The sequence below is a fragment of the Halichondria panicea genome, chromosome 13 (assembly GCF_963675165.1).
Source record: "Halichondria panicea chromosome 13, odHalPani1.1, whole genome shotgun sequence".
In the NCBI taxonomy this organism is placed as follows: domain Eukaryota; kingdom Metazoa; phylum Porifera; class Demospongiae; order Suberitida; family Halichondriidae; genus Halichondria; species Halichondria panicea.
Genome location: NC_087389.1, coordinates 2,129,331 through 2,156,751, shown reverse-complemented (window position 1 = coordinate 2,156,751; position 27,421 = coordinate 2,129,331). Strand labels below are relative to the sequence as shown.

General features: G+C 40.5%; 5 protein-coding genes and 1 long non-coding RNA gene across 12 annotated transcripts in view; 2 read left to right on the top strand and 4 right to left on the bottom strand.

Moving 5' to 3' along the window:
* LOC135345942 (uncharacterized) overlaps positions 1–20,437 on the top strand; it is a 25,309-nt gene extending 4,872 nt beyond the window's left edge. The window contains exons 6-13 of one of the 4 annotated variants that reach the window (XR_010397936.1): positions 24–261; positions 2,020–2,103; positions 10,303–10,379; positions 11,352–11,509; positions 12,757–12,871; positions 13,709–13,813; positions 14,280–14,714; positions 20,305–20,437. Coding sequence is in view for 3 of the 4 variants with exons in the window: in XM_064543397.1 (XP_064399467.1) it covers positions 24–261; positions 2,020–2,103; positions 10,303–10,379; positions 11,352–11,509; positions 12,757–12,842 (643 nt within the window). In the remaining variant the exon portion in view is untranslated. The other 3 variants (XM_064543397.1, XM_064543396.1, XM_064543398.1) reach the window with 3 other exon arrangements.
* LOC135345953 (uncharacterized) lies at positions 4,055–8,878 on the bottom strand. 2 transcript variants are annotated; one of them, XM_064543412.1, is made up of 2 exons: positions 7,898–8,878; positions 4,055–6,185 (listed from the first exon to the last, which is right to left on the bottom strand). In XM_064543412.1, the coding sequence occupies exon 2, from the start codon at positions 5,877–5,879 to the stop codon at positions 4,206–4,208; it is 1,674 nt and encodes a 557-aa protein (XP_064399482.1). In that variant the 5' UTR covers positions 5,880–6,185; positions 7,898–8,878; the 3' UTR covers positions 4,055–4,205. The 2 variants fall into 2 exon arrangements, with proteins under 2 accessions (XP_064399482.1, XP_064399481.1); XM_064543411.1 differs by having other exon boundaries at positions 4,055–5,957.
* Positions 15,655–17,767, bottom strand: LOC135345952 (uncharacterized). Its single transcript, XM_064543410.1, has one exon. The coding sequence runs from the start codon at positions 17,579–17,581 to the stop codon at positions 15,899–15,901; it is 1,683 nt and encodes a 560-aa protein (XP_064399480.1). The 5' UTR covers positions 17,582–17,767; the 3' UTR covers positions 15,655–15,898.
* LOC135345975 (uncharacterized) lies at positions 19,437–21,175 on the bottom strand. Its single transcript, XM_064543444.1, has 5 exons — positions 21,115–21,175; positions 20,991–21,055; positions 20,496–20,657; positions 20,232–20,393; positions 19,437–20,127 (listed from the first exon to the last, which is right to left on the bottom strand). Exons 2-5 carry the CDS (start codon positions 21,021–21,023, stop codon positions 19,657–19,659), a joined length of 828 nt encoding a protein of 275 aa, XP_064399514.1. The 5' UTR covers positions 21,024–21,055; positions 21,115–21,175; the 3' UTR covers positions 19,437–19,656.
* On the top strand, positions 21,111–22,895 carry LOC135345984 (uncharacterized). 2 transcript variants are annotated; one of them, XR_010397947.1, is made up of 4 exons: positions 21,111–21,198; positions 22,218–22,335; positions 22,581–22,694; positions 22,750–22,895. It is a non-coding gene; the product is annotated as an uncharacterized LOC135345984 (long non-coding RNA). The 2 variants fall into 2 exon arrangements; XR_010397946.1 differs by lacking the exon at positions 21,111–21,198 and having other exon boundaries at positions 21,920–22,335.
* Positions 22,730–27,421, bottom strand: LOC135345960 (U3 small nucleolar RNA-interacting protein 2-like). Of its 2 annotated transcripts, none has more exons than XM_064543419.1 (14): positions 27,263–27,421; positions 26,854–26,948; positions 26,673–26,791; positions 26,424–26,491; positions 26,330–26,371; positions 26,092–26,218; positions 24,966–25,087; positions 24,701–24,793; positions 24,340–24,440; positions 24,023–24,157; positions 23,840–23,902; positions 23,475–23,605; positions 23,295–23,374; positions 22,730–23,036 (listed from the first exon to the last, which is right to left on the bottom strand). In XM_064543419.1, exons 1-14 carry the CDS (start codon positions 27,404–27,406, stop codon positions 22,890–22,892), a joined length of 1,467 nt encoding a protein of 488 aa, XP_064399489.1. In that variant the 5' UTR covers positions 27,407–27,421; the 3' UTR covers positions 22,730–22,889. The 2 variants fall into 2 exon arrangements, with proteins under 2 accessions (XP_064399489.1, XP_064399490.1); XM_064543420.1 differs by having other exon boundaries at positions 23,475–23,602.

The following is a 27,421-nucleotide window of genomic DNA, read 5'->3' as shown; positions in this document are numbered from 1 at the left end:
TATACCACAACTGCTCTCCACAGGTTTTCCTCCCTGCTGGCCGATGACGTTCTAGGCCCGTGTTTGGACAAAGATGATCCCGCCATCGTCCGAGCCACTCTCTCCCTCCTTACCCACCTGGTCCGTTCCCCTGTTATCGTAGGACTCCTCTGCAGCTGCTCCCCACCCTCTCCCTGTGTACCCGTCAACTGCTATGACATATGTCTACAGACCATGCCTGATGAGGCTCATAGGCAGTCGGGATATACTAACCAGCTCCAAGTGAGTTCAAATACCTCAGAAACACTGTGTTTGTTGTATCACAATCAATGCTTAGGTTAGTGGTTAATATAATTATACCAGTTCCCATTCCGTTTAGGTACCCACGTAGTACGTTTGAAAAAGCATTCATAAAGTGTGTACATTTACTGTACCGACTAGTCATCTACTGTAGATCAGGAACTTAACTTTTCTATGTCTTATTACGCTATAAGCTTAACATACAATGTGCATGCTAGCAATCTCCTCTTTGCAGTCTCTGTATATAATAGTATGCTGTCTATGTCCGTTGCACTATTGACTATTTTAAGTTTAGCACTACCTAGCCACGTCACACAGCTACAGCTCTTACCCCCACACATTTTTATGATAATTGTTTTGGACTTATACGAGCGTACCGTATTAAGCAATTGTTCAGCGGGCTACACGTGTACTACGTAAATAGAATGTGACGTGTAATATAATACTAATGTTGTTTACAGACAATGTCAGCACTATTATAGTAGCTAAAACTAATTTCTAATGTGAAAATTCATGATAGTGTTGTTGCTCACCAGGCCACATGTACAGTAAAGTAGTAGGCTTCGATCTGCTTTCAAATTGTACATTTCTGCTATAAACTATGGTGGGCCAGAGAGTTCACAGAGTTGACCGTCACTAGTGGACAGTACGATTAACCTTCACTAGTAGAGAGTTCGCCATCGCTAGTTGAGAGTTAATTGTAAAAACTTACCTCTAGCTAGAGACCTTTACCTAGGTACGTAGCGGGGTGCTGACCTTATACTTGGTGTTTGCTATAATTATACGGAGCTATTATTATAGAGCCATGACCGGCCTTGGACAGCAGGCACAACACTAGGCTGCGGTTGAACAGTAAGCTGGTTGAGATAACCTATACAACTAGATCAACGTACTTGTAGTATAGGCACAAACATCAGCACACACACAAACAAGCTCAACTGTAGCCTCGCGTTGTGACCACTGTTTAAGGCCAGTTGACCAGTTATGGCTCTATAATATCATCTGTGTGTGTATATAGCAACAGTCAAGCATAAGGTCAGCACTCTGCTACTTACCTAGGTAAAAGTTTCTAGCTAGAAGATGACTTTTTACTAGAACTCTCCACAGCGAAGGTGAACTAGCGAAGGTTAAGCGTACTATCCACTGCGAAGGTCAATCATACTCTCCACTAGCGAAGGTCAACTCTGTGAACTCTCTAGGCCACCATATTTAAACTTACTAACTGACACTTGTTCCCCATGTTGAAGCCATAATTTATGAATACCGTATATGCTTGATCAGGAGCCGCGGCTACTAAATGTTTCATTTTGCTGGAAGAGGAGGCTACAATTCGAGAGAGGCCACTGTTCAAGAGCGGCGTTTATTAGCTCCAGCTAATTCAACAACCTTTAGTTTGTCATCAAAAGTTCTTTTCACCTGCATAAACTTGAATATCTGCCATGAGAAAGTCTTTGTGAAGCACTAACAAGCTGCTACTTGTACCCAGAAGCTACGTACATGTAGCTAGCTGTTAGTATTAATAATTTTTTTGCTGCCTCGTGCAGAAATGCTAGAGTCAAAGTTCACTGAGGCTACTATTTGAGAGCGGCTACTAAATGTTTCATTTTGCTAGCAAGGGAGGCTACTATTTGAGTGCGGCCTTTATACAAGCGCGGCCTCTGATCAAGCATATACGGTACATTAATTGTACGTAACACTGCATGAACTTAGTGTTTTCCTTTCCCGTTGTGTTGTGTTCAGGTGGTGCGACTGATCTCTACAGCTCTGGTTGCTGACAATGGAGTGGCTGTCCTCCTCACCTCCTCCTGTCAGTGCACTCGTGAGGTGATGGGCTTATATAGCATGCTGTGCATAATTGTATGTATATTTTGTGTGAGACTGCATTCTTATTGATTACAACTGCTAGGGTCCCGATAATATTATTACTATTTTAGATATAGCTAATTGCATAGAGGTGTAGGCCGCTGCGAGTATATTACATTGTTTGTCAAAGTCTGTTTACCTGGTTGTCAAAGCAATACGTTTATATATAGCATAGAATGCCTCAACAACATAAGTTATAGATTTTGTTATAAAAGCTGCTTTCTCGAACAAAAGCTAAGCATGTTGGCTACAATATAGATAGGTACGGCTTTATTTCGAGGTCTTCAATCCATACGTGTGCTTACTACGTGCCTACATTCTACTACGTGTGCCCATCCATGGTTTTGTCTTTGTTTATGTGAAGACTCAAGAAAGACTACCGTAGAAACTGTATTATTAGCACATATGCTCATGGGGTCAATAGCAGAGCACTATACGCTTATATTCGAGAATGCGCCTATAATGCAGTCATTTTCGAGCTCTCTGTATATAACATAATTATACCGTATTATATAGCGGGTGGTTTTCGTGGGGTAAAACATTCCTCGAACACGGTGATTATTGTGAGTAAACGATTTGTTTGAATTCATTAACTGCACTGCATTGCATGCGTTCTGGTAAACCACGCCTACGTTTTTGTGGGGGGAATTTTGTGAAGATCAGTTTGCACACGAATACCGTATGGCAGATTATTTTGTATGATGGAAATGTTCGTTCATTAAGAGCATCATACGAAAATTAAAACTACGAAATTATTTTACCGCAATAAATTCAACGTCACTACCTGAGCTGTACGAATATTAAAAAAACGAAAGGGTATAGTTCATACAAAAATTTGCACCAACGAAAATTATTCGCTATTTATATACAGAGCTAAATTCTCGGTAGATTTTTTTATTCATACGAAAATGTAGTTCACATGGTGTTTTAAAACTAAATCGAAAATTGAGTAATAAATCAATGTGCTAGTACGATTAATAATGCACTGGCACGGTGTAATTGTAAAATTAATGGTTATGGTAGCTCATAAATAATTAAACAAACTTAGCTCTAAATTTTCACTAAAAGGGCTTCAATTTGAGTACAAAAAACCTGCAGTTGAGCATGTGCTTAAAATAAAGATACGCTTATAGTCGAGTAAGGTCAGTTTCTACGGTACTCTGTTGTAGAAATGCTGTTTTCAAAATAGCCCAAGTTCTACGTTGCTAAAGCATCAGCTAGCTTGTACAGTGCATGGTAGCTATAGGTACTCTGTTGTAGAAATGCTGTTTTCAAAATAGCCCAAGTTCTACGTTGCTAAAGCATCAGCTAGCTTGTACAGTGCATGGTAGCTATATAGCTGGTGATATTCATCTGGAAGGAGGACATGACTGAGTTATAAGTGTGGTCACACTCGTACAGGTGGCTGTCAAAGTAATTATCGTGGATACTGATCTTATGCAGTGCTAAGCAAAACTAGCCTTAACTCGAACAAAGCTTTATTTTGCAAATGTATACAAATCAAAGCCAATAAAACCTTGCTATAGAAGCTCTTACTGCAATTGTAACTGTTGAGCAGCTATAGAAGTGATGATACACACACACACACAAACACACTACCGTATACCTCGCTGCACATGTGCAACCGAGGCATATATTTAGTCAGGTGCTGTGATACTGGAGGTGCCTTTGCAGTCTTGTGCATAGCAAATCTGTTATTTTTTTCTACTTAGTAGCTAGGAGCGCTAGCTATTGGTGGCTGCAAGAGTGAGGAAACAGCTGCAAAGCTGCACTGTTTCATTAGAGCAGCTATTAATATTGATAAGCATCCTTTTTAAAACAGTAATGATTATAATCGATCATTTCCCACTCTTTACACTGTTCCTGCCCAGAGCCAGAGTGCGTGCATACAGGGTTTTGCACAGTCCTGGTCAATATGAATGTTTTGATAATAAATTATGAATTTAATATAAAATGAACTGTAACATATAATAGATCCAGCTAGTTGCCTACTTGCTCACTTTCTAGCTAGCTTACGAGTCAGTTGTCATCACGTACAGAGACATCCTGTATAAAAACTTATTTTAAGACTGACGTAGTTCGTCACGCATAGCAGGAATGAGTCCTTTACGAAATGTGATCGACAACAGCTCATCAGCAGTTTTGATGTCATATTCGTGAATAGCCCACTTCAGATAGACAAGGAATTCGTTCCAATCGATAAACCCATCATTATCCATGTCCATTGCCTTTAGTCCTGCCCTAGTATCGTCGCATTTGAAACAACCAAAGTAGGGTGCCATGAAGCCATTGTAGAACGAGTCAAACTGCAGAGCATCATCCCCCTGTATCTCGTCTTGAAGATCCCATGTGTCCCACCTCTCTTTAACTTCCGCAACCAGGCGTTTCTCAAGATCTGTTCCGGCTTCCATGTTAGCAATTACATCTCCCATCTTCTTCGTTAGTTTCCCTCCAGATCGATCAAACAACACACCCAGGCCTGCTTCACTCATGTACTCTTCCTTTCTGTTGCTATGGAGATCTTCCTGCATAACTTCTTTCATCTTTTCAGCTATCTGCTGGTTGAATTGTGGATTGCTTCCAAACAGATCTTTGAGCCGAGTGATAATCATGGCAGTTGAAGCAAGTGTGCTGATCCTAACCGGTGGCTTCTCACCAAAGAATTCTGCAATATCGAATTCACCTTTTCCCACACGGCCCCCAGCAATACCACCAAAATCAAAACTAATATCTAAAGCTCTCTCCCCGTACACCACCTGCTTGGAGTGAGGGTCATCACCGGTAGTGATATTAGTAACAGTTATTGCAGCTTTTCGCAGATGGGTGCAGTTATATAGCTCAAGTACTTTCTTGTTCCCCATTCGAATTAGATTCATCAGAGTGATAGATGAGCAAGCGTGGCCCATGGCTGCTCCCTCTTCAGCTAGACTGGCCCAAATACCATTAGCTCCACTGCATAAGCACTCCAGTTGTACAGCCTCAGCCAGTCCCCACTTTTTGTGCACGTGAACCAGCAAATTCCCGTCACTCCACTTTCTGTCATTCATTACTTCGCGCACAACTGTCGTCCATACCCCAACTTCTTTTGGTAAGTAGTTTCCAGTAGGTTCCTCGAAAATGATACCCAGCAATCGTTTCTCCTGTGGCAGAGATGCAAAGTAGTCAACTGCAGCGAGTACACGTTCTGGCACTTGAGTCATTGCCATCGGAAAATCCCTGAAGTTGACGAACGTTTTGGAATCTTTTGAAAGGTTAGTACGAGACCAATCCATCCATTTCATGATCAGCTCACAAATATCTTGCACTGAACAGAACTCCCAATCCACAGATTTGTCGGCAAGATCGAACTCAATGATTGGGTTTATTAGCCCATATTCTTTCATCCTAACCAGACCAACTGGAATGGTTTCTCTGTCGATCACTCCTTTCGAAATGCCTGCTGTGACTTCAGAAAATGCATAGAGTGTACTCGGATCTTCACCATTTTCCATCAGCTCTTTGATGAAAGTGTCATCAACTCGTGTCATATGCGAGAAAGCTGCGACTATGATGTTCTTAAAGCCGCATTTCTTCACTTCATTGTAGATTTTCCATTTGTTATCGATGGTGTGACCGCGCAATTGGCCTACAGTGCTCTCTCTTATGGAATTGTCCAGTACAAAGCAGTCAAGGTGCTTAAGTGTGTTTCCTTTATCTATAATGACAGCCTTCATACGATCCAGCTTCTCTTGATACATTACAGCAGCAGAAATGTACGCAAGGCACTTGTTTCACGTTCCTATCTAAGAAGACTCGTTACGGTGCTCCTACGTTATCTGTGTAATTGAGATGTGTTTGGTATGTTTTTCTTGTGGTCACAAAAATGTGTTGTTGGTTTTTGACTGAGATTGGGGGGGGGGGGGGCTTGCCCAATTATGCTCAAAATTTTGCCTATCAGTCTAGTCTCCAAGTCTCATGCATTGTACCTAATTTTTACTTTAATTAGTCTCAATAAAAAATTATCAACAATAATTTGTTTAGCCAGTTTCTTGAGAAGGCCTTCCCTGCAGAGATAGAACAGTTTGAACGTGAGTCAAAATATGTGAAATATTGCTAAACACGGGCAAACCCACTGCCAATCCTATGTAAAACCAGGAGTGCATGATTATTATGATTATTAATATAATTATGTTTTAACTGTTATATATTATTATTATGGTTATATATTCATGCACTCCTGGTAAAACCAATCCAGTGCAGCAAGCCAGCTAGTGTATCAAAATTTATACCCTAGCCACAGAAGGCTAATTTCCATATCTTGATGCTTAATGCTCCACCGCACCTCAAAATTATGCCAGCATAATTGGGCAAGGCCTACATGCCACAGCTGACCACAAGTATAGTTTCAAACTAGGTGTCCTATAAAACGAGCGATGTGTACATGGAAAGGAATGCAAAAAATTGGGGATAATACTATTGACCCACCCCACTGACACCTGCCCACCCCATTCCTTTGGCCTAATATTAATTCTTTTGCTTAATTTATGTTGCTCAGCAACAGACTACATGTACATGTTTTAGCACAATTATCGCACATAATAATTATTATACTATGAATTGTAGTCCATGTACAGTCATGTACTTCTGTTTGCAATGTTAGATATGACAGTTCTTAAGCTTCTTTTCAAGATACCGTATAGCGGGTAATTTTCGTGGGGCAAAATATTCGTGGTTTTCGTGGTTGAAGGTCTGACCACGAATATTTTACCCACAGATGAAGCGACCTTGCCTACCTTTACCTGTAAGTGCAAGCAGCAACCACGAAAATATTACCCACGAAAATAATGTCTCAATATTGCTGAACCACGAATATTTTGTCCCCTGAAAATTACCCGCTATACGGTAGTCTGCCACTTGGTCCTCATCATCGCTGACCTTTTCTCAGAGGGGGGAGGGGAAAGAGAGAAGAGCTCAATCTAAATAGCTAATCCTAGCTCTCTCGATTTTGCCCCGAGCTATTAGGTCTGGCCCCCAGACTAAGATCTATTTATGGTTCATGTTCATGTTGGCTTTTCAATGATAATAATGGAGAATTATCAGGAAGAGAAATTATAATAAGAATAATACCGTAGAAACTGGATTATTAGCGCATGCGCTTTTAGGGTCAATAGCAGAGCTCTATACGCTTATATTCGAGAATGCACCTATAATGCAGTTATTTCGAGCCCCACCCAGCAACCGGATGTCTTTGTGATGAGAGCTGACTCGCTAGCTGGCTAGAAAGCGAGCAAGCAAGGCAAGCAGGCAACCCTAACTGGATCTATATTATACTATTATATTACAGTTCATTTTACAGTTCATTTAAATTCATATTATAAAAACATTCATATTGACCAGGAACTTGGAATAAAAGGACCTCATCCATGTCTCACATTCTCTCAGCATGATCAGACAAGGTAACAGCATGCCCAGAGAGTCCTTACAGATGGATATCACCAGCTATATAGCCATCATGCACTGTACAAGCTAACTAGCTCATAGATAAACAAAATTAGCTGAATTAATTCTAATAACCTTCGCATAATTGGAAAAGCGCTTCAATTCGAGTATAAAAAGCCTGCAGTTGAGCATGCGCTTAAAATAAAGATACGCTTATAATCGAGTAAGCGCTAATAATCCAGTTTCTACGGTAGGCAAATTTTTTTGAATAATTGGGACAGCCCTACAATAGTCATGTCAGTAGCACCAAAGCCTCTTTATAAGCCCTAGCACCTACCTCGGGTTTGGCTTTGCGGTACTTGTAAGGTTTGATGGTGTTGTGTAGTCCTTGCTTCTTACACGCGGTTGTTCAAATGCATCTAGGGTTTTTGTCCCAGAGAGTGGTCGTCAAATGTCAGTGAGCTAGCGGTCTGTGTAATTAAGAGGTGTTGTTGTTATAAGAGTGCCCATTAATTTGGTAATTTGTTTATCTTGTGGTCACACAAAAAATGTGTTAATAGAGTGCCATTCTGTCTTATTGTTGGGTGGCCTCCAATCCAGGCCGATTAAAATACGGCCTGGTATCTATTGCATGTGTAATTAATCATAGGCGTGGCCCATGTACTGTCTACTATGTTATATGAAGCTTTATATCCTAGCTAGCTAGCTATGGCCCTCTATATGGTGTTGTCGAGAAGGCTTGCACACTAGTCTGAAACCAGAAGAGGCTCTCATCTACCTCTATGATGGTTGGATGGTCGTGAACTTGCATAGTTTCTGTACAAATGAGAGCTTCTTCTGGCTTCAGATTAGTGTGCAAGCCTTCTCGACAACACCATAGAGGGTCACAGCTAGCTAGCAAGCCTTCTCGACAACGCAATAGAGAGCATAAGCCACAGCTTCACAGGAGACAAGTATTTGTTAAAATTAATACTAGTAAACAAACTAGTTTACGGTATAATTTTACAAAGGTTTACTGTAGTTATCCAGATTCTAGGGGACTCGGTTTGCGCATGTGCACTATCACCCATGCAATAGAGACCAGGTTGTGTTTTATTCGGCCTGGTCTCGAGGCTAATTATTGGGTAATACCTTTCAATTGACCCACCCCACTGACACTGCCCACCCCATTCCTTTGGCTTTACTTATGTTGCTCAGCAACAAACTACATGTTTTAGCACAATTACTGGTACATATATATACTAGAAATTATAGTCCATATATGAGCATGTACATGTACTTCTGTTTGCAATACATTGCAAACAGAACACAATGCATGTGTTAGATATGAAAGTTCTTAAGCTTCTTTTCAAGATAATCTGCCACTTGGTCCTCATCATCGCTGACTGTTGGAGTAATGTCACCCCTATGATCCTCAGTGACGTCTGTGCTAGTGCTACTGGCCACAGAGATGATGCTTTTGCCCTCCTCAAAATCCACCTCCTGGACGTCCCCACCAGCCATGTACGATCGACAATTGTACCCCAGCTCCTTGCACTTCTCACAGCGAGCCTGGTCGTGTGGTTTCTGGAAGCCGCCACCAGACCCGCGCTTCAACGGCTGAATGGCATGGGCATGGACTTGGCTGTTGCATCTCCTGCATTCTTGATATTTCCCCACCCATGTGTAGGCACTTTGCCACTCATTCCCACAATCTTTACAGGTGAAGAATCCAAATTTTCTTTTTGGCTTCAGCTCCTGTAATTGACAAACGAGTCAGAGTGAAATGTTTACATGCCTTGCTGTTATTACATGCTAGCCCATAAGCCTACATCGCTGTGATAATCGCTATGTTAATAGTCATGTCAGTAGCACAAAGGGCTTATTTTCTCTTTATAAACCCTAGCACCTACCTCGGGTTTGGCTTTGCGGTACTTGTAAGGTTTGACAGTGTTGTGTAGTCCTTGCTTCTTACACGCCACACATTTCTTGGGGCTCCCTGAAGAATTGATGCTCTTCCACTTCTCTCCACACATATCACACTTGTATTTAGCCACCATGATCATCTAGATTTGTAGTATAATTATGTTTAGTTTGGTAATTGCTCTAAAAGCCATGAGAATACTGATCTAAAAAATTCTCGGAGTGTGACTATGATTTGAAAACCTATTAATTGTGCAGGCATTATACTCAGTTTGTCAGGCTCACCTTCTTCCCCTGAAGTTGCTCAGTACGGGTGGCATTCCTGTGCTCATTTGGTCGACAGCCTTTTTTGTTACAATTTTCACATTTCTCTGGTAAGCCCAGTGATCTTATACTGATCCAACCGTTTCCACAGCCAGCACAATGGAACTTTGCTGTCATGAAGCTCTAGAGTGTGACACCATAAATCATAGAGTAATAGACAAACTCTTATAGTGTACCTCCTCTGGGTCTTGTCTTTCTGCCATTTTTCTTGGAATTATAAACAGTACAGTTCTATCTCACGGTTTTTGTCTACTGTATATATACGTGCTATAATTACAATGCTGTGCAATTATGACGTCACTGCTATAGTAAAACTAAAGTTCTGACAGTTCCTGAACTTTCCTGAAAACTACTATAATTCATGAATTTTCTTGTCTAAGAAATAAGTTGTAGTATTACAAGACATTTTGAGAATACGTACATTCTTGTGTACTATTGTACAGTGTACATAGATTAGATTAAACAACAATGAATATGCATTCATTGTGGTGTGTTGTGTCATCTTTCCCACTGCAGCTGCTCAAGACCTTTGTGTCTTTACTGAGCAACCTTTTGGACAATGTCCAGGATACCAGTCAGTGGACTCGGCAAGAGTAAGTCACGAAACCACCCTTCATTCCATAGTGCTAAACGAATTACCATTAATTTTTTATTGCAAGTTAAGTACAGTGGAGCCTAGCCTGCGAATAAAGGACACTTAGGAGCAGCCACATTGTCTGTCTTTTGTAAATAAAGTACTTAGAGAATCCTTTATAGAAATTCCAACGTATCTACGGTTACCACAAATAACGATGTCAATTCTTAAATTAGGCCCTGATTTTCATAGTTTGAAAAAGCATCGCTGGTGCTGCTGATGCCTCTGTGGAATGAAGCTAACTGGATATGCTATTAAAGGGTTTTGCAGAACCTTTGCAACATCAACAAAAAGCGTTGAGGGTTGAGCGTGGATATGGAATGCTTTTGCAAAGACTGTGCAAAACCCTGTATGCACGCACTCTGGCTCTGGGCAGGAACGGTGTAAAAGAGTGGGAAATGATCGATCATGATCAATTACTGTTTTAAAAAAGGATGCTTAAAGTTCAATATTAATGACTGCTCTAATGAAACAGTGCAGCTTTGCAGCCACCAATAGCTAGCGCTCTAGTGCAGAGCTAGCTACGTACTAAGTAGAAAACTAACAGATTTGCTATGCACGAGTTTGAAGAGACTGCAATGGCTGGCCGTCAAAGTAAGTAAAATTAGCCATAACTTAAGAACGAAGCTTTATTTTGCAAATCTACAAATCAAAGCCAATAAAACCTTGCTATAGAAGCTCTTACTTGTACTGCAATTGTAACTGTCGAGCCACACACACACACACACTACCGTTTACCTCGCTGCGCATGTGTGCAACCGAGGCATATTTAGTCAGGTGCATTGTGACAGGAAACCTTTTACCTGTACCAGTATTAACAGTATTGTTGTTTTACGATATGTTCTTGTCTAGCTGGCAGCATAATTTTACCAGCACAAAGTGTGAAGTAATGCTCTACCCATTGATTCATATTCACGTTGCGTCTCCACAGACTGACTGTGGTACTGGAGGTGATATCTCTGCTACACAAGATCAGTATCCACGATAATTACTTTGACAGCCACCTGTACGAGTGTGATCACACTTACAACTCAGTTATGTCCTCTCTCCATTGGTTGCTAGCCACCCACCCCACACCACTCAGAGAAGGTAAGTCCATGTGTAATCAGGTCACCCTTTCCAAACTTCTCAACATTGCGTGGTGACTGCATGTCCTACTTTGCCTGCTTAAATACTGTATGTAATATTATCAAGGGCGTATAAAAGAAGAGAGGGCATGCAACTCCACTATCAGTACACATAGCTAGCAGAGTTCAAACGTGGGCGGAGGAATGTGTGCATTTGCATGAAGTGCTAAAAATAGAAATTTCTAAGCATTTCATGCACAGTCATGCACATTCATCCGCCCACGTTTGAACTCTGCTCATATAGAAGTTGCATGCCCTCTCTTCTTTTATACGCCCTTGATATTATCTATTGGTCTCCTGTTTGTGTAAATACACAAACACACGCAAACTGCACGGCTTCTCTGGACAGCATTATTATTACTGATAACACAATATCATGCCAAATTATTGGGAGTACTTTGGTTTGGCTGTAATCATCTTATGATCCTTTCAATTATTACACATTTGCCATAATTATTAGCCTACTACATATAATTATTATAATTATAATTATAACTTTTTTGGTTGTCATGGTGATTTGTATAATGCCTAGCACACTGGTCTACATGTATATGTATTCCTTGAGTTATAAAGTATGCTTCAATAGGTAATACATTCATGTCACATGCATATGCATGCGGTTAGTACAACACTGGTTGTTGAATTGTGCCAACTTTCCATTCATCCTTGTAAGCCACTTGTGCATAGAGTAAAGAGGAGAGGGATTGGAAACGGAAGTAGCGTCACGTGACAAAAAAAATGAATTTGCAGCATGGCACAAAAAGCTTTTGATGTTAATCCGCGTTACGGTTGTGCAACATGCGGGAAAGAATAATTATTTCATGAATTATGCCCACTGCAAGACATTCAGACCCCCTAAAACATAATTTTCATGATAATAGATTATAAACATCGTTTGAAAAAAATACATTTTTAATTTTTGTGAAGATAGCAGGTACAAAACATTCTTTTGTCACGTATGTATGTACCTAAAATGCTTCTAATATAGCTAAGACTGTGCATCTCATCAGTGTACTGTACGTGTCCCATAATTATGGTCTCAATGTCAGTTGGAGGTGCTAGTTTTAGTAGTAGAATATTGCCTAGATTACTCAACGTTGATACATGCATAGCCTCGATTAACCCCGGCGTAACGCGAATATAATTCGAGGTTACTTCCGTTTCCAATCCCTCTCCTCTTTAATCGATAGTATAATTCTTCCCCTGCAGTTGCCATGGTGACTGATCTGCTGGAGTGTGCTGAAGATTTGGATGATAGTGAAGAGATAGACAAAATGGACATCCAAACTGACTGAATGGATGCTCTTACATTATATTGTTTGATGCAAGTCTCATGCATTATATCATTTGTATTATTTATAGTAGATCTCTATGACTTATTTGTACTTAAGACAGATTCAGCAGTGTCAATAATTACAGTGCGTTGTAATGACTATTATTATAACGCGTCAAGCCTACATGCAAGGTATGGTTTAGGTGTGCCAGGCAGTACAATTAAATGTATAATATTATGCGGCAATAAAAAAGTTTAGTCCCAAACAATTTGGTGCACAATAATGTCGCCATATAATTATACATTGTGTATCTGGTTTTGAATGCATAGTTTATCAATTGCAAAGGACACTATACAAGCCTGATTGCGTTTTGCATTCTCTCTCCTTGCGAGTCTTTCATTTGCGACTTATATGCAATAACTAGCAAGTCGTAATCGAAAGAGCTGTAATCGAAAGGGTCTTACGTGTGAAGCCCGGTATACGGGTCAGTATGACGATTGTACAAACTAAAGCTTTCACAATGTAATCATTGTTATGATTAGCCTGGGAAAGCACACCAAACAAATCCAGGGGGAGAGCCATACCGTATAGTGCTAGAAATATATGCGAACATAAAATTATGCGTTTTGGTCAATTAAAAGGCTCCAAAAACGTTAACGCGATATTTATTTGTGTAATTAACTTGTTTCCTCGATTAAACGCCGGGACTTCAACGAGATTGTACAGGCCTCAAATAATTAATTGCACATTACAAAAGTGATTAACCGCTCGTATAATTAGTTTCTAGTACTATGAAGTCAATCATGTGACTTAATACCTATAGTGTTGATGTGTGTATTGTCGTGACGTGTTTAGGATGCTTGTTGTATTTTTCAATTTTTATATAGGTACTCTGGGACCATCCGCAGAAGACAAGCAGTAGAACTGTGCAACATCAATAACTGTATACAGCTGCAATCTCTCTACTTGTGTTTGTACCCAGAAAGAGCTAGGTGAATGTGCTCCCCAATGTGTACATAGCGTACAGCGCTTTATTTTCGAGAAACAAATATTTCGCAGGTTGCTCCAAATAACGTTTCGAGGATAGAGGTTTAATTTACCACACGTATAAAATTATACCCATATAGATATATACAGTATAGGAGTGTTTACAATACCATTGATTTTAGAGCAGCATGACTTCAAGGTTCTGTCAAATCCGGGAAATGTTGCTTCTCAAAAGTATAGTGCTATAATTATGGTAGTACAGCCACCACGTTTGCTCACCTGTATGCATGACTTGAGTAGGTTAGGTGACACAGTAATGCATCTTCCAAGTGTTGCTATAGATAGGCTTTGGTAGCACTGTTAGCAGACAGCATCGAGCCTGTTGCTTTACTACTATGATACTATTTTCCTCAAGTATTTTTCAAAATTAATGACATGCATATTAAAAGCGCAGCGACTCCTTCCCCCCAGGTTCCCCCCTGCTGGAGGAACGTTCTAGGTCTGTGTTTGGACAAAGATGATCCCACTGTTGTCCATGCCACTTTCTTCCTCACCTGGTCTGCTCCCCTGTCGTCGTGGGACTCGTCTGCATGCTCCCCGATTACGCTCACAGGCAGTCAGGATACATGCACTAACCAGCTGCAAACTAATCGAAATACTATACTGGCAATTACACGTGTTTATCAATGCTCGATGAGTTTTGCTAACCACTGCATATAATCATTTTAATAAAGAAGCTTGCAGTCATAAAAACACTATGTACGTGTTTTTGTTATTATCAGTGCATAATAAGTACGTTTATATTTTATTCAGGTGGTGTGACTGATCGATCTCTACAGCTCTGGTTGCTGACAATTAAATGGAGTGGCTGTCTTCATCACCCCCTCCTGTCAGTGCACTCATGAGGTGATGGGCCTATATAGCATGATGTGTATAATTATTGTAAACTGTCTGGGTATATCATAATTTTTGGCTTTATACCGTATAGTGCAGAGGTATAAATAACACATCTTAATTGTCCTGACAAGTTGTCCTAGCATACCGTATATATATATAGTGGGTAATTTTCGTTGGGTGCAAATTTTCGTACATTTGTATTTTAAATATTCGTACAGCTCAGGATAGTGACGTTTAGCAGTAGAATAATTATTCAATACAAAATGTACAAAAATGTCCACCATACGAAAATAACCCGCTGTACAGTAATACACTTTTTTCTGTCATCAGGTGATCGGACACTAAATTATCCATGCTATATCCTTAGTAATCTCAATAAAAAGATGATTCACAGAAGGTATAGCATATAAAATAGAAGCTTACCTATAGTCGTCTTGTGACTCTATGCTACATAGCTAGCGCGAAATTTTCGAGGCACGTAAATTTCGTGGAATGGCCTCTAAAAGCATTTCATTGAATAAATTTCGTGGGTTGACTGCTTACCTTTGTACCTTTGTTTAATCTTTGTACGTTATAGTAATTATAAAAGAACAATTTTCGTGGACAAAGTTTTCGTGTGGTTGCTAACCCACCAAAACAGCGAAAATTTCGCGCTATTACGGTATAGACCTGCTCTTGTGCAATGAACAAATACACATGGCTGATATGAGATTATTATTTTAGTGCGCACGCATCATAACTATAACGTTTGACCTTCAATAATTGCATGCTAGGACACTATGACTGAGCAAATAGTTAAATGGTCGGTCGAATAGGCTACATGTAATTGCTCGGAAATTGCTCGATGACCGACTGTGTGGTAGGGTATTTTCCGCAGTTCAAAACATTCGTGCATGGTTGAGCATGGGATATATAATTTGTTGGCTGCGTGCACTGCAGGTAAAAGTGGTTGATGATTGCTTCATTCGTGGGTAAAGTATTCGTGCTCAAAGATTTAACCACAAAATTGCTGCCCGCTATACAGTAGTCAGCTTGATAAAAAATTAATGGTTACACACCCGTACATAGACTGTCTGGCTAGTTCAGTATTGAAATTTTAGGAACAAGTTGTGTATAGCTACGTACACACTACTAAGTTGTGCAACTTTATGTTCACATAATAATTACAAACTACGTGTTAAAGAGCAATCTTTTTAAGACTGACGTAGTTCGTCACGCATAGCAGGAATTAGTCCTTTACGAAATGTGATCGACAAAAGCTCATCAGCAGTCTTGACGTCATATTCATGAATAGCCCACTTCAGATAGGTAAGGAATTCCTTCCAATCGACAAAGCCATCATTATCCATGTCTATTGCCTTTAGTCCTGCCTTAGTATCGTCGCATTTGAAACAACCAAAGTAGGGTGCCATGAAACCATTGTAGAACGAGTCAAATTGCAGGGCATCATCCCCCTGTACCTTGTCTTGAAGGTCCCATGTGTCCCACCTCTCTTTAACTTCCGCAACCAGGCGTTTCTCGAGATCTGTTCCTGCTTCCATGTCAGCAATTACATCTCCCATCTTTTTCGTTAGCTTCCCTCCAGATCGATCAAACAAGACAGCCAGGCCTGCTTCACTCATGTATTCTTCCTTCCTGTTGCTGCGGAGATCGTCCAGCATTGTTTCTTTCATCTTTTCAGCTATCTGCTGGTTGAATTGTTGATTGCTTCCAAATAGATCTTTGAGCCGAGTGATAATCATGGCAGTTGAAGCAAGTGTGCTGATCCTAACCGGTGGCTTCTCACCAAAGAATTCTGCAATATCGAATTCACCTTTTCCCACACGGCCCCCAGCGATACCACCAAAATCAAAGCTAATATCTAAAGCTCTCTCCCCGTACACCACCTGCTTGGAGTGAGGGTCATCACCGGTAGTGATATTAGTAACAGCTATTGCAGCTTTTCGCAGATGGGTGCAGTTATATAGCTCAAGTACTTTCTTGTTCCCCATTCGAATTAGATTCATCAGGGTGATGGATGAGCAAGCATGGCCCATGGCTGCTCCCTCTTCAGCTAGACTAGCCCAAATACCATCAGCTCCACTGCATAAACACTCGAGTTGTACAGCCTCAGCCAGCCCCCACTTCTTGTGCACGTGAACCAGCAAAAGTCCGTTATTCCACTTCCTGGCATTCATCAGTTTTCGTAGAGCTTTTGTCCATGCCCCAACTTCTTCTGGGAAGTAGTTTCCAGTAGGTTCCTCGAAAATGATACCCAGCAATCGTTTCTCCTGTGGCAGGGATGCAAAGTAGTCAACTGCAGCGAGTACACGTTCTGGCACTTGAGTCATTGCCATCGGGAAATCCCTGAAGTTGACGAACGTTTTGGAATCTTTTGAAAGGTTAGTACGAGACCATTCGATCCATTTCATAACCAGCTCGCATATGTCTTGCACTGAACAGGACTCCCAATCCACAGATTTGTCGACAAGATCGAATTCGATGATTGGGTTTGTCAGTCCATGTTCTTTCATCTTAGCCAGACCAACTGGAATGGTTTCTCTGTCGATCACTCCTTTCGAAATGCCTGCTGTGACTTCAGAGAATGCATAGAGTGTGCTCGGATCTTCACCTTTTTCCATCAGCTCTTTGATAAAAGTGTCATCAACTCGTGTCATATGCGAGAAAGCCGCGACTATGATGTTCTTAAAGCCGCATTTCTTCACTTCATTGTAGATTTTCCATTTGTTATCGATGGTATGACCGCGCAATTGGCCTACAGTGCTCTCTCTTATGGAATTGTCCAGCACAAAGCAGTCGAGGTTTTGGAGTGTGTGTCTCTTCATCCCATCATCAGCAATGGCAACCTTGATGTGATCCAGCTCTTCTTGAAACATAGCATGCACAGCAGCAGAAATGCAGTACTAATACTTAGCAATAAACTGAATCTCTCCACTTACAGTTTCACAGTCCTATCTAATGTTAAGCAGTTTAACAGACACTATTGTCAAGTGGACACGTCAAGAGTGAGTGTTACGAAATCACTCTCCATTCTATATACAGTACAAAACTGTCGCACACCATATAAGCCAGCATTGCGTGATATGACCTGCATGATGGCATGCACTGTCAGGAAGTGAGAGCCGATACAGGAGCAGTTAATACCAGCTACCTCAAACAGATGACCCAAATATTGTATTATTTACGGTATTGTAACAGTAGAGCGTTTTGCATGGTCACTTACATGCTGTAGGAGTAGTCACTTTGTCTTTGATATAATAATATAGATCGCTGCATATCATACAAGACGGCACGAAAATTATATGATTTTGCGGATTTAATTTTCGTGGACTATAGTTATATTGACCACACCTACTACATCAATATTTGTGGGTATAAATTTCGCTGTACATGCTTAATGAGCGAAAAATGCAAATGTTCATATATACCTTCGAAATATGCGGTATACTATTGCTATCAAGAACTCAGGTGTATGATATCTACCGGTATATCCCACAGTATCTACATGCAGGTGTCCATGCATGCAATGGTACCTATATATATACAGGTATCTTCGTGTTATCCTCGTTATTTATTAACCCGAGGCACGCCACAAGGTAAAAGTATATAGTTGGTCAATCTGTCTGTCGTTCTGTGTATTCTAAGTCTGCTGACCTGGATGGCGCTGTGTTTGTACCATGGATAGCCTCAACACAACAAGCACATGTGGTCAGACATCAAAGGATTGTACTACACCGTTGTAAATACAGTACATACGTACATGCCTAGAAAGGTAATATGAATATCACCCAGATGTGGTCAATATACCTGGATGATAAATTATAGCCTAAAGCACCACCTACCACTATTAGCTTGCATCGCTTTTATAAGAAACTATAGAGTGCAAACTAGAGTGCATTGATGCGTGCAGTGCAGTCCTGCAATTAATCTGATCGGTCCATATATATCTTATGTTTATCTTGGTGCTATATAATACATGTATATACATCAGAGGTTATAGGTAAAATTTGATCCTTGAAATTACACGATCAGCACGTACAGGTTATTAATAATGTCATGTCCTGATAATTGAAAAAAATGTTTGAATATTTGTCAGTACCTGACTACATATGAATCTATGCATTTCTTTGACTGAAAAATAGTAAGTTAAGTGAAGCATATCGACCTCTGGACTCTTCGTTTGTCTCGTACACTGTAAATTAAGGAGTAGGTTCCCTTGGTCAATTATTACTGACTATGTGTTCACACCAACCGCACATCTAGTGATGACATTTGGGATGTCTCTGTCGATAATAATTGCTATAACCATACATGCCTAGCTTATGTAACTCTACCAAATAATATGCAGTGCATGCAAACTGTGTAGTCAAATATAGATAGACCACACCAACATGTATAGGATATGCGAGTTGTAACTTCCTCGGCTAGGTTAACCACAGCCATTAGATCTATATATTATTCATCTGCAGGAAATGCACATAATTACTGTTGCAATTATAATTATCCTTCCAGATCGTAGCCACAATCAGACTCTTCTGGGATTACTTTCTACAAACTCAACTCAAAACCATTGAAAAGTACTGGTATACTCCAACCATGCGCAGGGTGTATATACACCTTGCATGAAGGATAAAAATCATAATACAACTGAAACTTCAATCGAACAATAATGGTCAGTCAAGCCAGGCTTCAAGGGCAGTCAGCTAATCACTGCATGATATTATCTCCAGCTCAATGTCCTCCAACTATTCATATGAATTATTATACATCACTCACAAAAACAATAAAACTATGTACAGCACATGCATGGAATGCAAAGTTCAACAAGTATCGCAGTACTAAAAGGCCTTAGGCCATGTTGTTTCGCTCAAAGAGTAATACTCACGCTACTATATAGCTATATAGTTTTTCTATGAACGCTTGTACAGTCTACATGTTCATTAATTAATGACTAGTAATCGTTAATGGCAAGGTTCGCCACGTTATCCGCCAAAAGTGTATCGACCTGTTCATCATCAGTGGCTACTGGTGTGTTCTCGTTATCTTCTTGGTCAACTCCTGAGTCGGTGCTGGTGCTGCTTAGGAGGGATACGACACTCTCATCATCAGCATGGTTATCTTTGTCTTCTATGTCCTCATCTTCAATTACGGTTAATTCTTCTGTGGTAACTGGAGTAAAATTTTTGCAGCTGTGCCCTAGCTTCTGGCACATTTCGCAAAGGTCCTCCTGATGCGGCTGTTTACCGACGCCACCAGTGTACTTTAAGGGGTCCAAAGTGTTTGGGAGTACTGCCGTCTTACAATTTCGGCACTCTTGATGCATGCCCTCCCAAGCATAAGCACTTTTCCATTCATTTCCACAATCACACTCAAAAGAACCGAACCATCTACGATATCCTCTTCTGCCAATCTTCTTTTTGTTCTATGTGGTGTAACATGTATACAGCTAGCGTAAAATTTATACTTTAGCACATATTTAATATTTAGAGTCCATATATTCATGCACGTATTTTATGTGTGCTTTACACTAGGCTTGATCTTTGTCGTAGACTGGTATCTGTATGGTTTGACCATGTTCGTTATTCCTTGTGCTTCGCAGTGTGGACAAGCTTTACAGCTTCCAGATGAATTGGAGCTCCTCCATCTCGTGTTGCACTTATTGCACTTGTACTTGGCCACCATCTTCATCTGCAAGCAACAGTTATACTAGAAGTGAAGTCACTGTGTATTATAGGGACGCGCTTTATCATTATAAACTATTACGTGTACCTAATTATTGTTTAATAATACCCTTTCTCCTTGTAGCTGCTCTTGATGAGTAGCCAGTCGATACCTGATGGGCCTGCAATCATGCTTACAGCCTGGTGTGTCACATTTCTCAGGGAGATTGAGAGACCTTATACTGATCCACCCATTATGACATTTAGGACACTTGAATTCAGCCGTCATGTACTAGAAATAGGATACATGTATATAGGTAGCAGTATGGTAATAACAGTATAAAAAATTCCATGCAATCCTTCCTCTGTATTCATTCATACACTTTACTTCTGCCACATATCAGAGTGAGACATCATAATAATTATAGAATATAATTGATGTACACATGCATGTATTGAAGTATGTATATATGTACATGCAGTCTTGTACCACACATGTCAAGAGCCTTTGATGCATGCATGTGGTATATAAGGTACTTTTCTAAGCCACTGTCACTACTCACTCCCAAGCTCAGTGCTATTTCAGTAATGCAGTCTCTCATTGATATTAATTACATGAAGATACCTTGGACCTTGGTGGGGTTGGACCATCTGCCATTGCTTGCAACTCAGAGCTTTAATGACTACAAACTATAGTTATAATTATGGTACACATGACTCAATTACAACTTTGTTTTTACATATAATACCTAGATCTAGCCAGTCCCAGTGTGCCCAGATTAAGAGGAATTGTTGTTATTGTTTCCTTGAACATGGTTTTGTATGGAAATCTAGTGAGTCACATGTACCCAGAATTCTGAGAATATTATTGTATCATGAATTATGGTACATGGGTAATGAATATTTAATAGTATGGCTAAGAGTGCAATATGGGATTAATAGCACGAGTAACCAGCAATGGCAAGGATACTAATGCACGAGGCGTAGCCGAGTGCTATTAACATTGCCAGTGCTTGTTATGAGTGCTATTAATCCCTTATTGCACGAGTAGCCATACATGTACTATTGATTGTTAATCGTTTGTGATGCAGTTTTAAGGACATTTTTAGCTGCAGTTTCAGTAAAAAAATTAGCCGCGAACGTGCAGTCGTTAAGGCAGTAATTGCATGTCGTTAATGACGACATGCAATTACTGCCTTGACGACGTGCAATTACTGATACGCGATTAATCACTGTACGAATCACAGTGAACAATAGGACAACATGCGATTATGACTATAATTATATGCACTGTAGGACCAAGGGCGTATCGACCCTGATACGCCCTTGGTAGGACCCAATGGTATTGTTATCTAAGCCTACCAACATAAGGTTATTAACCAGAAGCACGCCACGGGTTATAGTAGTCGGTCAATCTGTCTGTGTGTATACTCACATGGATGCGATAGTACTGTTTGTACCATGGATAGCCCCAACACAACAAGGTAGTAGTTTTAAATTTGGCAGATTTTGATGTTAAAGCGTCGAATAAAAGCGAGCAAAAGCTAAGAAGCTAAAAAGCTCGAACCTGCACGTTAGCCTAGATGTACACACACCTTTGACGCCGAGGGTTTGCACTTCAGTGCTCTAGTTATCTTCTGCAAATGAAGTATGTGACAGTGAAAATTTAAGTGGACGTGGTGAACTAAAATATTTCACTAATACATGCATGTAGCTACATACATCGATCAATGACTGGCTCCCTTTCATCAAGCAATTAGGGACAAAAGGTAGTACATCACACACATCTATTAATTAAACAAACTCATGTGTTCAGAGGTCATGCAAACACTTTGGTCATTATCTGTTTTAGTAGTGAAAAGTTTGGCTGGCTAAATTTGCAGTATCTAAAGCTATGGCCGACAATAAGATACAGTGTGAGGTGAGGCCAAATCCAGAGCAGGAGGAAGTCAATGGAAAGAGTGAAAAAGGTATGCTGAAAAGTCGAATTAAGAGCCTGTATTAGCAATCTACCTCTGTATTACATGGGGTGTCTCTATTCACTGGACTTGAATGACCTTTGACCTTGATTACCATAAGGAAGAATTTCTATGAGCCAGTGAATAGTGACACCCATATTACATGTTACCGCGTGTGCACGTACATTGGCTATCTAGGGAGTGATGCATCAAGTGCAGCATGTGATCGAGCCTTTAATTATTTTACAATTCATTAGTTGAGGGTGGTGATATGCCTATTGCGGCAACGGTCCTGGTTCAAGGGATCAGCAATCGTAGCGACTACAGAAATCAGAAAGCTCAGGCAAAAATGGAGGCAAAACAGAAAAAAAGTGAGTGGGGTACGGGTACCTACATTCAAATATAATCATCTTCGAATTATTGCAGTGAACAACTAATAGTGACTATAGAGACTTCAGAGGCTGATGAATAATCACCATTGGACTGAACACTGATAATCGTGCTAATGCAGAAAATAATATTGATTGCACATTAAATTTACTGTGAAAAGCTAGCACCATAGCTCACTAGACAGAGTGTTTTAGTGGTATGATAGCAATAGTGTTCTTGACTGACTTGTCTGTCCACCATCGTCCCAGTCTGTGTTCCTGCCCTATGGCTGCCACCAGGAACGTACCGCCGTGAGAGAACATCAGGGAATTTACAAAGCCATTCTGCAAAGAGGGGGAGGGGGAGGGGGTTACACATAATGCACATAATACCAGAATCGTTACAATTGGTGTCGTTTGCATATGTGTGAGTGCATTACAAGAGAGCTCCAAAAATATGCCCCTGAAAAGGGGAGGATTGTATGTAATAACTGGTGGACGATTTGTACATTGTAAATAGTTATGTGCATGGACATGCGTATGAGTGCGTTCAAGAGCCCAATCTATAATGCTTGTAACACCAACTTGAAGTGAACCACTCACCAGAGGTATGGAGAAACATGGCTCCAGAGAACGAAATCCTTCTCCACACTTCCACACACACACCTGACCATCGTTGGACCCTATGAGGAAACGTATACACATTATAAACTAACTCAATAGTCTGTATGCATGTTACTATACATTTATATTATGTTTAGGTTGGTTGACTGCACTAGTTACCTGATGCAACCAAATCTGTGTTGGTATAGGCAGCAACAGCTGTGACCCAGTGCTCAGTGTGACCCTTGTGAGCAGTGTGGGGACGAGTGGCCATCGGCTTCTTTTTCATTACATTCCACAGAGCAACACTACTGGGGAGAGAGAAGATTACTCTGAGAGGGTTGCTATTCTCAATAGAAAGTTAATAGAATCCAGCTCCCTGATAGCGACTAAGATTTAGAATATTACGTACAGCCCCTTTAGTCTTCTACATCACATAGATATTATACCTACAAAACAGTGTCAAAAACAGTTACAAATAGGCATAGTTCATGCAGTACTTTGTACAGTGTAGGCTACGGGCAGCCACTAATGGAGAAACTTACCCATCCTGGGATCCGGAGATAAAATACTCATCGTTTACGTATCGCACTGCATCAATGTACGACCTGCAAAAATCGAAGATTGATAGAATCATAATAATTATACTATAGGTATGTACAAAGAATTCCAGCAATAAATTAAAGAGATAGCTTTCTATTCTGGAAAAACTGCAGAAAAGTACTTACTTGTGCCCATGAAAGACAAGCTGTGACTCCTCTGCCACCTTCCATATCCGCACGCTCCGATCATTCATCCCTGCACTGATTGGTCGCTCTCTGAGCATACAGTCGATGGACGACACACTGTCTTGATGTCCAAACCTGATGTGGGAGGGTGGTGGTATAATAATTCACTAATCTCGTATGAACCTTATTGTAGGAGACATTCCGTATGCACTGTATCAAGAGTAGCTACTCTTGACTGTATCTAAACTGCTAACATGTACAGTGCATTTAGGGTATCACAATGTGCCACGCCAATATTTATAGGGTAACTGACTCACAGCGTTTCTACGTAGGCCATTTCATCAAGGTTCCATACTTTCAAAGTCCTGTCAAAAGAGCAGCTGAATAACTCATGAGTGCCTCTTTGGAAGGACAGCCCCTGCAATTAGTATACAATGTATATTCAGTTTATTACACATAAGCCGTCCTTCTACATATTTAAACTAATGACAACTTTTTCAAAGGCATTAACCAGCTTGGAAAATAGAAGAAGCAATAATTATATATATACCATATTCCAAAACAAAACGAACAGTCAAAATGTAGAGTATATAGAACCTCCAATAAAACATCTTCAATAAGGGACATTAGACAATGCTTCCGTACAAAATGTAAACAAAGGTACATGTAAGCACTCACAGAGACAGTGTCCCTGTGCCCTGTGAATGTGTGTACATGAGAGTTGGTCTTGACGTCCCAAACATGAACAACTCTGTCCTGGCCACCACTTGCCTGAATGTGAAAAGACATATCAAGGCTCGTTAAAGCACAACTGTGGCCGCTACAATAGAACCAAAATAATGCTCGCACATGCAATGTACATATGTGCATACACCGAGCACTGGAGTCAAGCAGGCAGTTTCTGAATGAAAAAATTATGCTGGTTGCATGTGAGGACGCTTACTAGGAATTTCCCATCCGAGCTGACAGCCAGAGCGAGGACGTGACCAGTGTGTCCCACTACTCCCTCCACACCCTTTCTGTGGCCAGAGAATATCACCTCCTTCACTCCTGTTTCTACCAGCCCTGTATGTGCGTGGGGGTAGGGGGGGTATTGAGTGCATGTTGCATTGGTAAATGACGCTCACTTGAACGAAAGAAAAGTGAAATATGAGTACCGTATGCTGGGTTTCAAATGCGGGGCTCTTTCGATTGCGAATTTAGTTTTTGCATAGATTCCAAAGGAAATACACGCAAAGAGTGAGCTCTTGCGATTACAGTTTCGCATGCAACTGCAATAGTTGGAAACGTAATAAGGCTGGTAGTAAGGCTTGTACTTTGTCATTAGCAGCCACGGGTTATACCATGTAGCGAGTAATTTTTGTGGTTGAAGCTCTGACCACAAATATTTTACCCACGAACGAAGCGACTTTGCTTACCTTACCTGCAGTGCAAGCAGCAACCACGAATGTTTTGCCCCCAGAAAATTACCCACTATACGGTAGAAGTTCGTTTGTTTGTTTATTTGTGACATCTGAGTCTACTCACCTCGTCCTGGATGCCATAGTACTGTACTTACAGCATGGATAGCCTCTACACAACTAGTTGTTAGTTTTAATAGTAGCAGATTTCGATGTTAAAGCTTTGTTGTCAAGTAAAAGCTAAGATTGAACTTGCACATTGGCTGCACGGTTGGCTAGCTACACATGGCCTTTATTCGAGGTACGTATTTACAGCTGAAGTGATCCCGTACTAGAAACAGGGTCACTAAAGTAGAAATAAAATTAATTATGATTGTGGTTGTTGCTTCTTTGCTTATCCTGATCAGCCTCTAGATCCTGTTACTTGCTGCTTAGCCAGCATTTATTGTATAACACTCTTTTGGTTGGTATATAGATCTTTATTCATCTCAACAGCGGAGGGTTAGCACTTCAATGCAACGGATTTGAACCACGGTATATATAATTATGATGTGTGATAAACTTGAATTAACTTTGCAGCACTACAGTACTGATAACCAGAGCAGCCTGAAGTAAACGATGTTTAAATATCACATACCCACTTGTAAGTATGGACATGGTGTAACTTACACTTGATGATGCAACAGTCCTTTGCTCCAGAGTAGACATACTTATCGTCGGGTGTGGCGACCACACAAGTCACCGGCAGTCGATGGCCTCTCAGCTTACGAATATCACCAGGATCAGGGGCAATGTACTGTCCGGGTGGAGCATAATGATAATATGACGTTATCAATACAACCAACAAAATTCGTACTAATGTATGGAGTACAAACAAAGTGTTGGATACACTCATTACCATTTATACCTTATCAGCAACTTTTCTTTGCAACCTTCCAGCTTGCTCCAACTGTGATTATTATTATAACGAAATTGCATTATACATTTTTGAATACACTTACCATGTCATCTCTTAAGCGATGTGCAATTGCATCTTGGTCAAAGTCAGCATCATCGGTCTTGGCTCTTTCTGTAGGCCAAATACACCAGCACAGCAATGTCATAAATTATAGAATTTAATTGTGAACTCTGTTTTGCTTGCTCACATTGAGTGTAAAATAGGGGAGCTCTATTGCATAGTGTATTTAGATTACGGATCAAGGATCACAATACAAAACCAGAAACCCCAATTTTTCTATCACTCTCCTCACCTTCTTCCTGTAGATTGGAAAGGTACTCTTTGGCAAGCCGCAGCCTCTTCTCTGGAGCAGTCTCCACATCATACTCGTCCTCTGAGCTGAGAGCTGTTAAACCCTTCCTGACATCATCACTATAGCATGCATGCACGACAGTGGTTTAATACAGTTATCAACAGATTGAACTATAGCTCACCCTTCGACCTCTGAATCACTTTCTATCTCTTCATTAAATGTCTCTGGCCTTCTTTTCCGTTTTGCACCAGTCGCAGACGTCTTGCCATCCTGTTTCTACATAATTTATTAAAAAAGAGCCATCAGTACATAATAAAAGCAAGAGTACATCTTAATGTACTCCTGATAAAAGTCATACAGTCCGTGTTATGATGATTACACGTCGTGTAGCCACGAGGCACGATTGGTAATGGTCGCCGTGATATAAAACATAAAACACAATATACATTGAGGATTCTCATGTGTTTTATGGCAACTCGCCTACGCTTGTGCCTGTCATAAAACACTTGTCTCATTTTATATCTATTTAAATATTATACATTGTAGGCAAGCCAGCCTCAAGTGGTGGACTAGACAACCATTAGATCTACCTTCTTCAATTTCTGTTGCTTTTTGGCTTTCTTGTCTCTGGACTTGCTCTTGGAAGGTAAGAAGAAACTGGACATGATTGTCTTTGCAGCCACGTGTGTATTATGGTAAAGATCACACTGGTTAAATCCACATTTCCACATCATGCACGTGGACTTCAC

Bases quoted from the DNA above. Each gene is read 5' to 3' on its own strand.
- LOC135345960 (XM_064543419.1), bottom strand. From the start codon at position 27,406: ATGATGTGGAAATGTGGATTTAACCAGTGTGATCTTTACCATAATACA. The intron at 23,903-24,022 runs GTAAGTACTTTT...CGATTTTTGCAG, and splicing joins CTTGTCTTTCATGGGCACAA to GTCGTACATTGATGCAGTGC. The intron at 23,375-23,474 runs GTAACTAGTGCA...GTTTCCTCATAG, and splicing joins CACAGATTTGGTTGCATCAG to GGTCCAACGATGGTCAGGTG.
- LOC135345953 (XM_064543412.1), bottom strand. From the start codon at position 5,879: ATGTATCAAGAGAAGCTGGATCGTATGAAGGCTGTCATTATAGATAAA.
- LOC135345975 (XM_064543444.1), bottom strand. From the start codon at position 21,023: ATGGCAGATGGTCCAACCCCACCAAGGTCCAAG. The intron at 20,658-20,990 runs GTATCTTCATGT...TCCTATTTCTAG, and splicing joins CAACCCCACCAAGGTCCAAG to TACATGACGGCTGAATTCAA. The intron at 20,394-20,495 runs GTATTATTAAAC...TGTTGCTTGCAG, and splicing joins AGCAGCTACAAGGAGAAAGG to ATGAAGATGGTGGCCAAGTA.
- LOC135345952 (XM_064543410.1), bottom strand. From the start codon at position 17,581: ATGTTTCAAGAAGAGCTGGATCACATCAAGGTTGCCATTGCTGATGAT.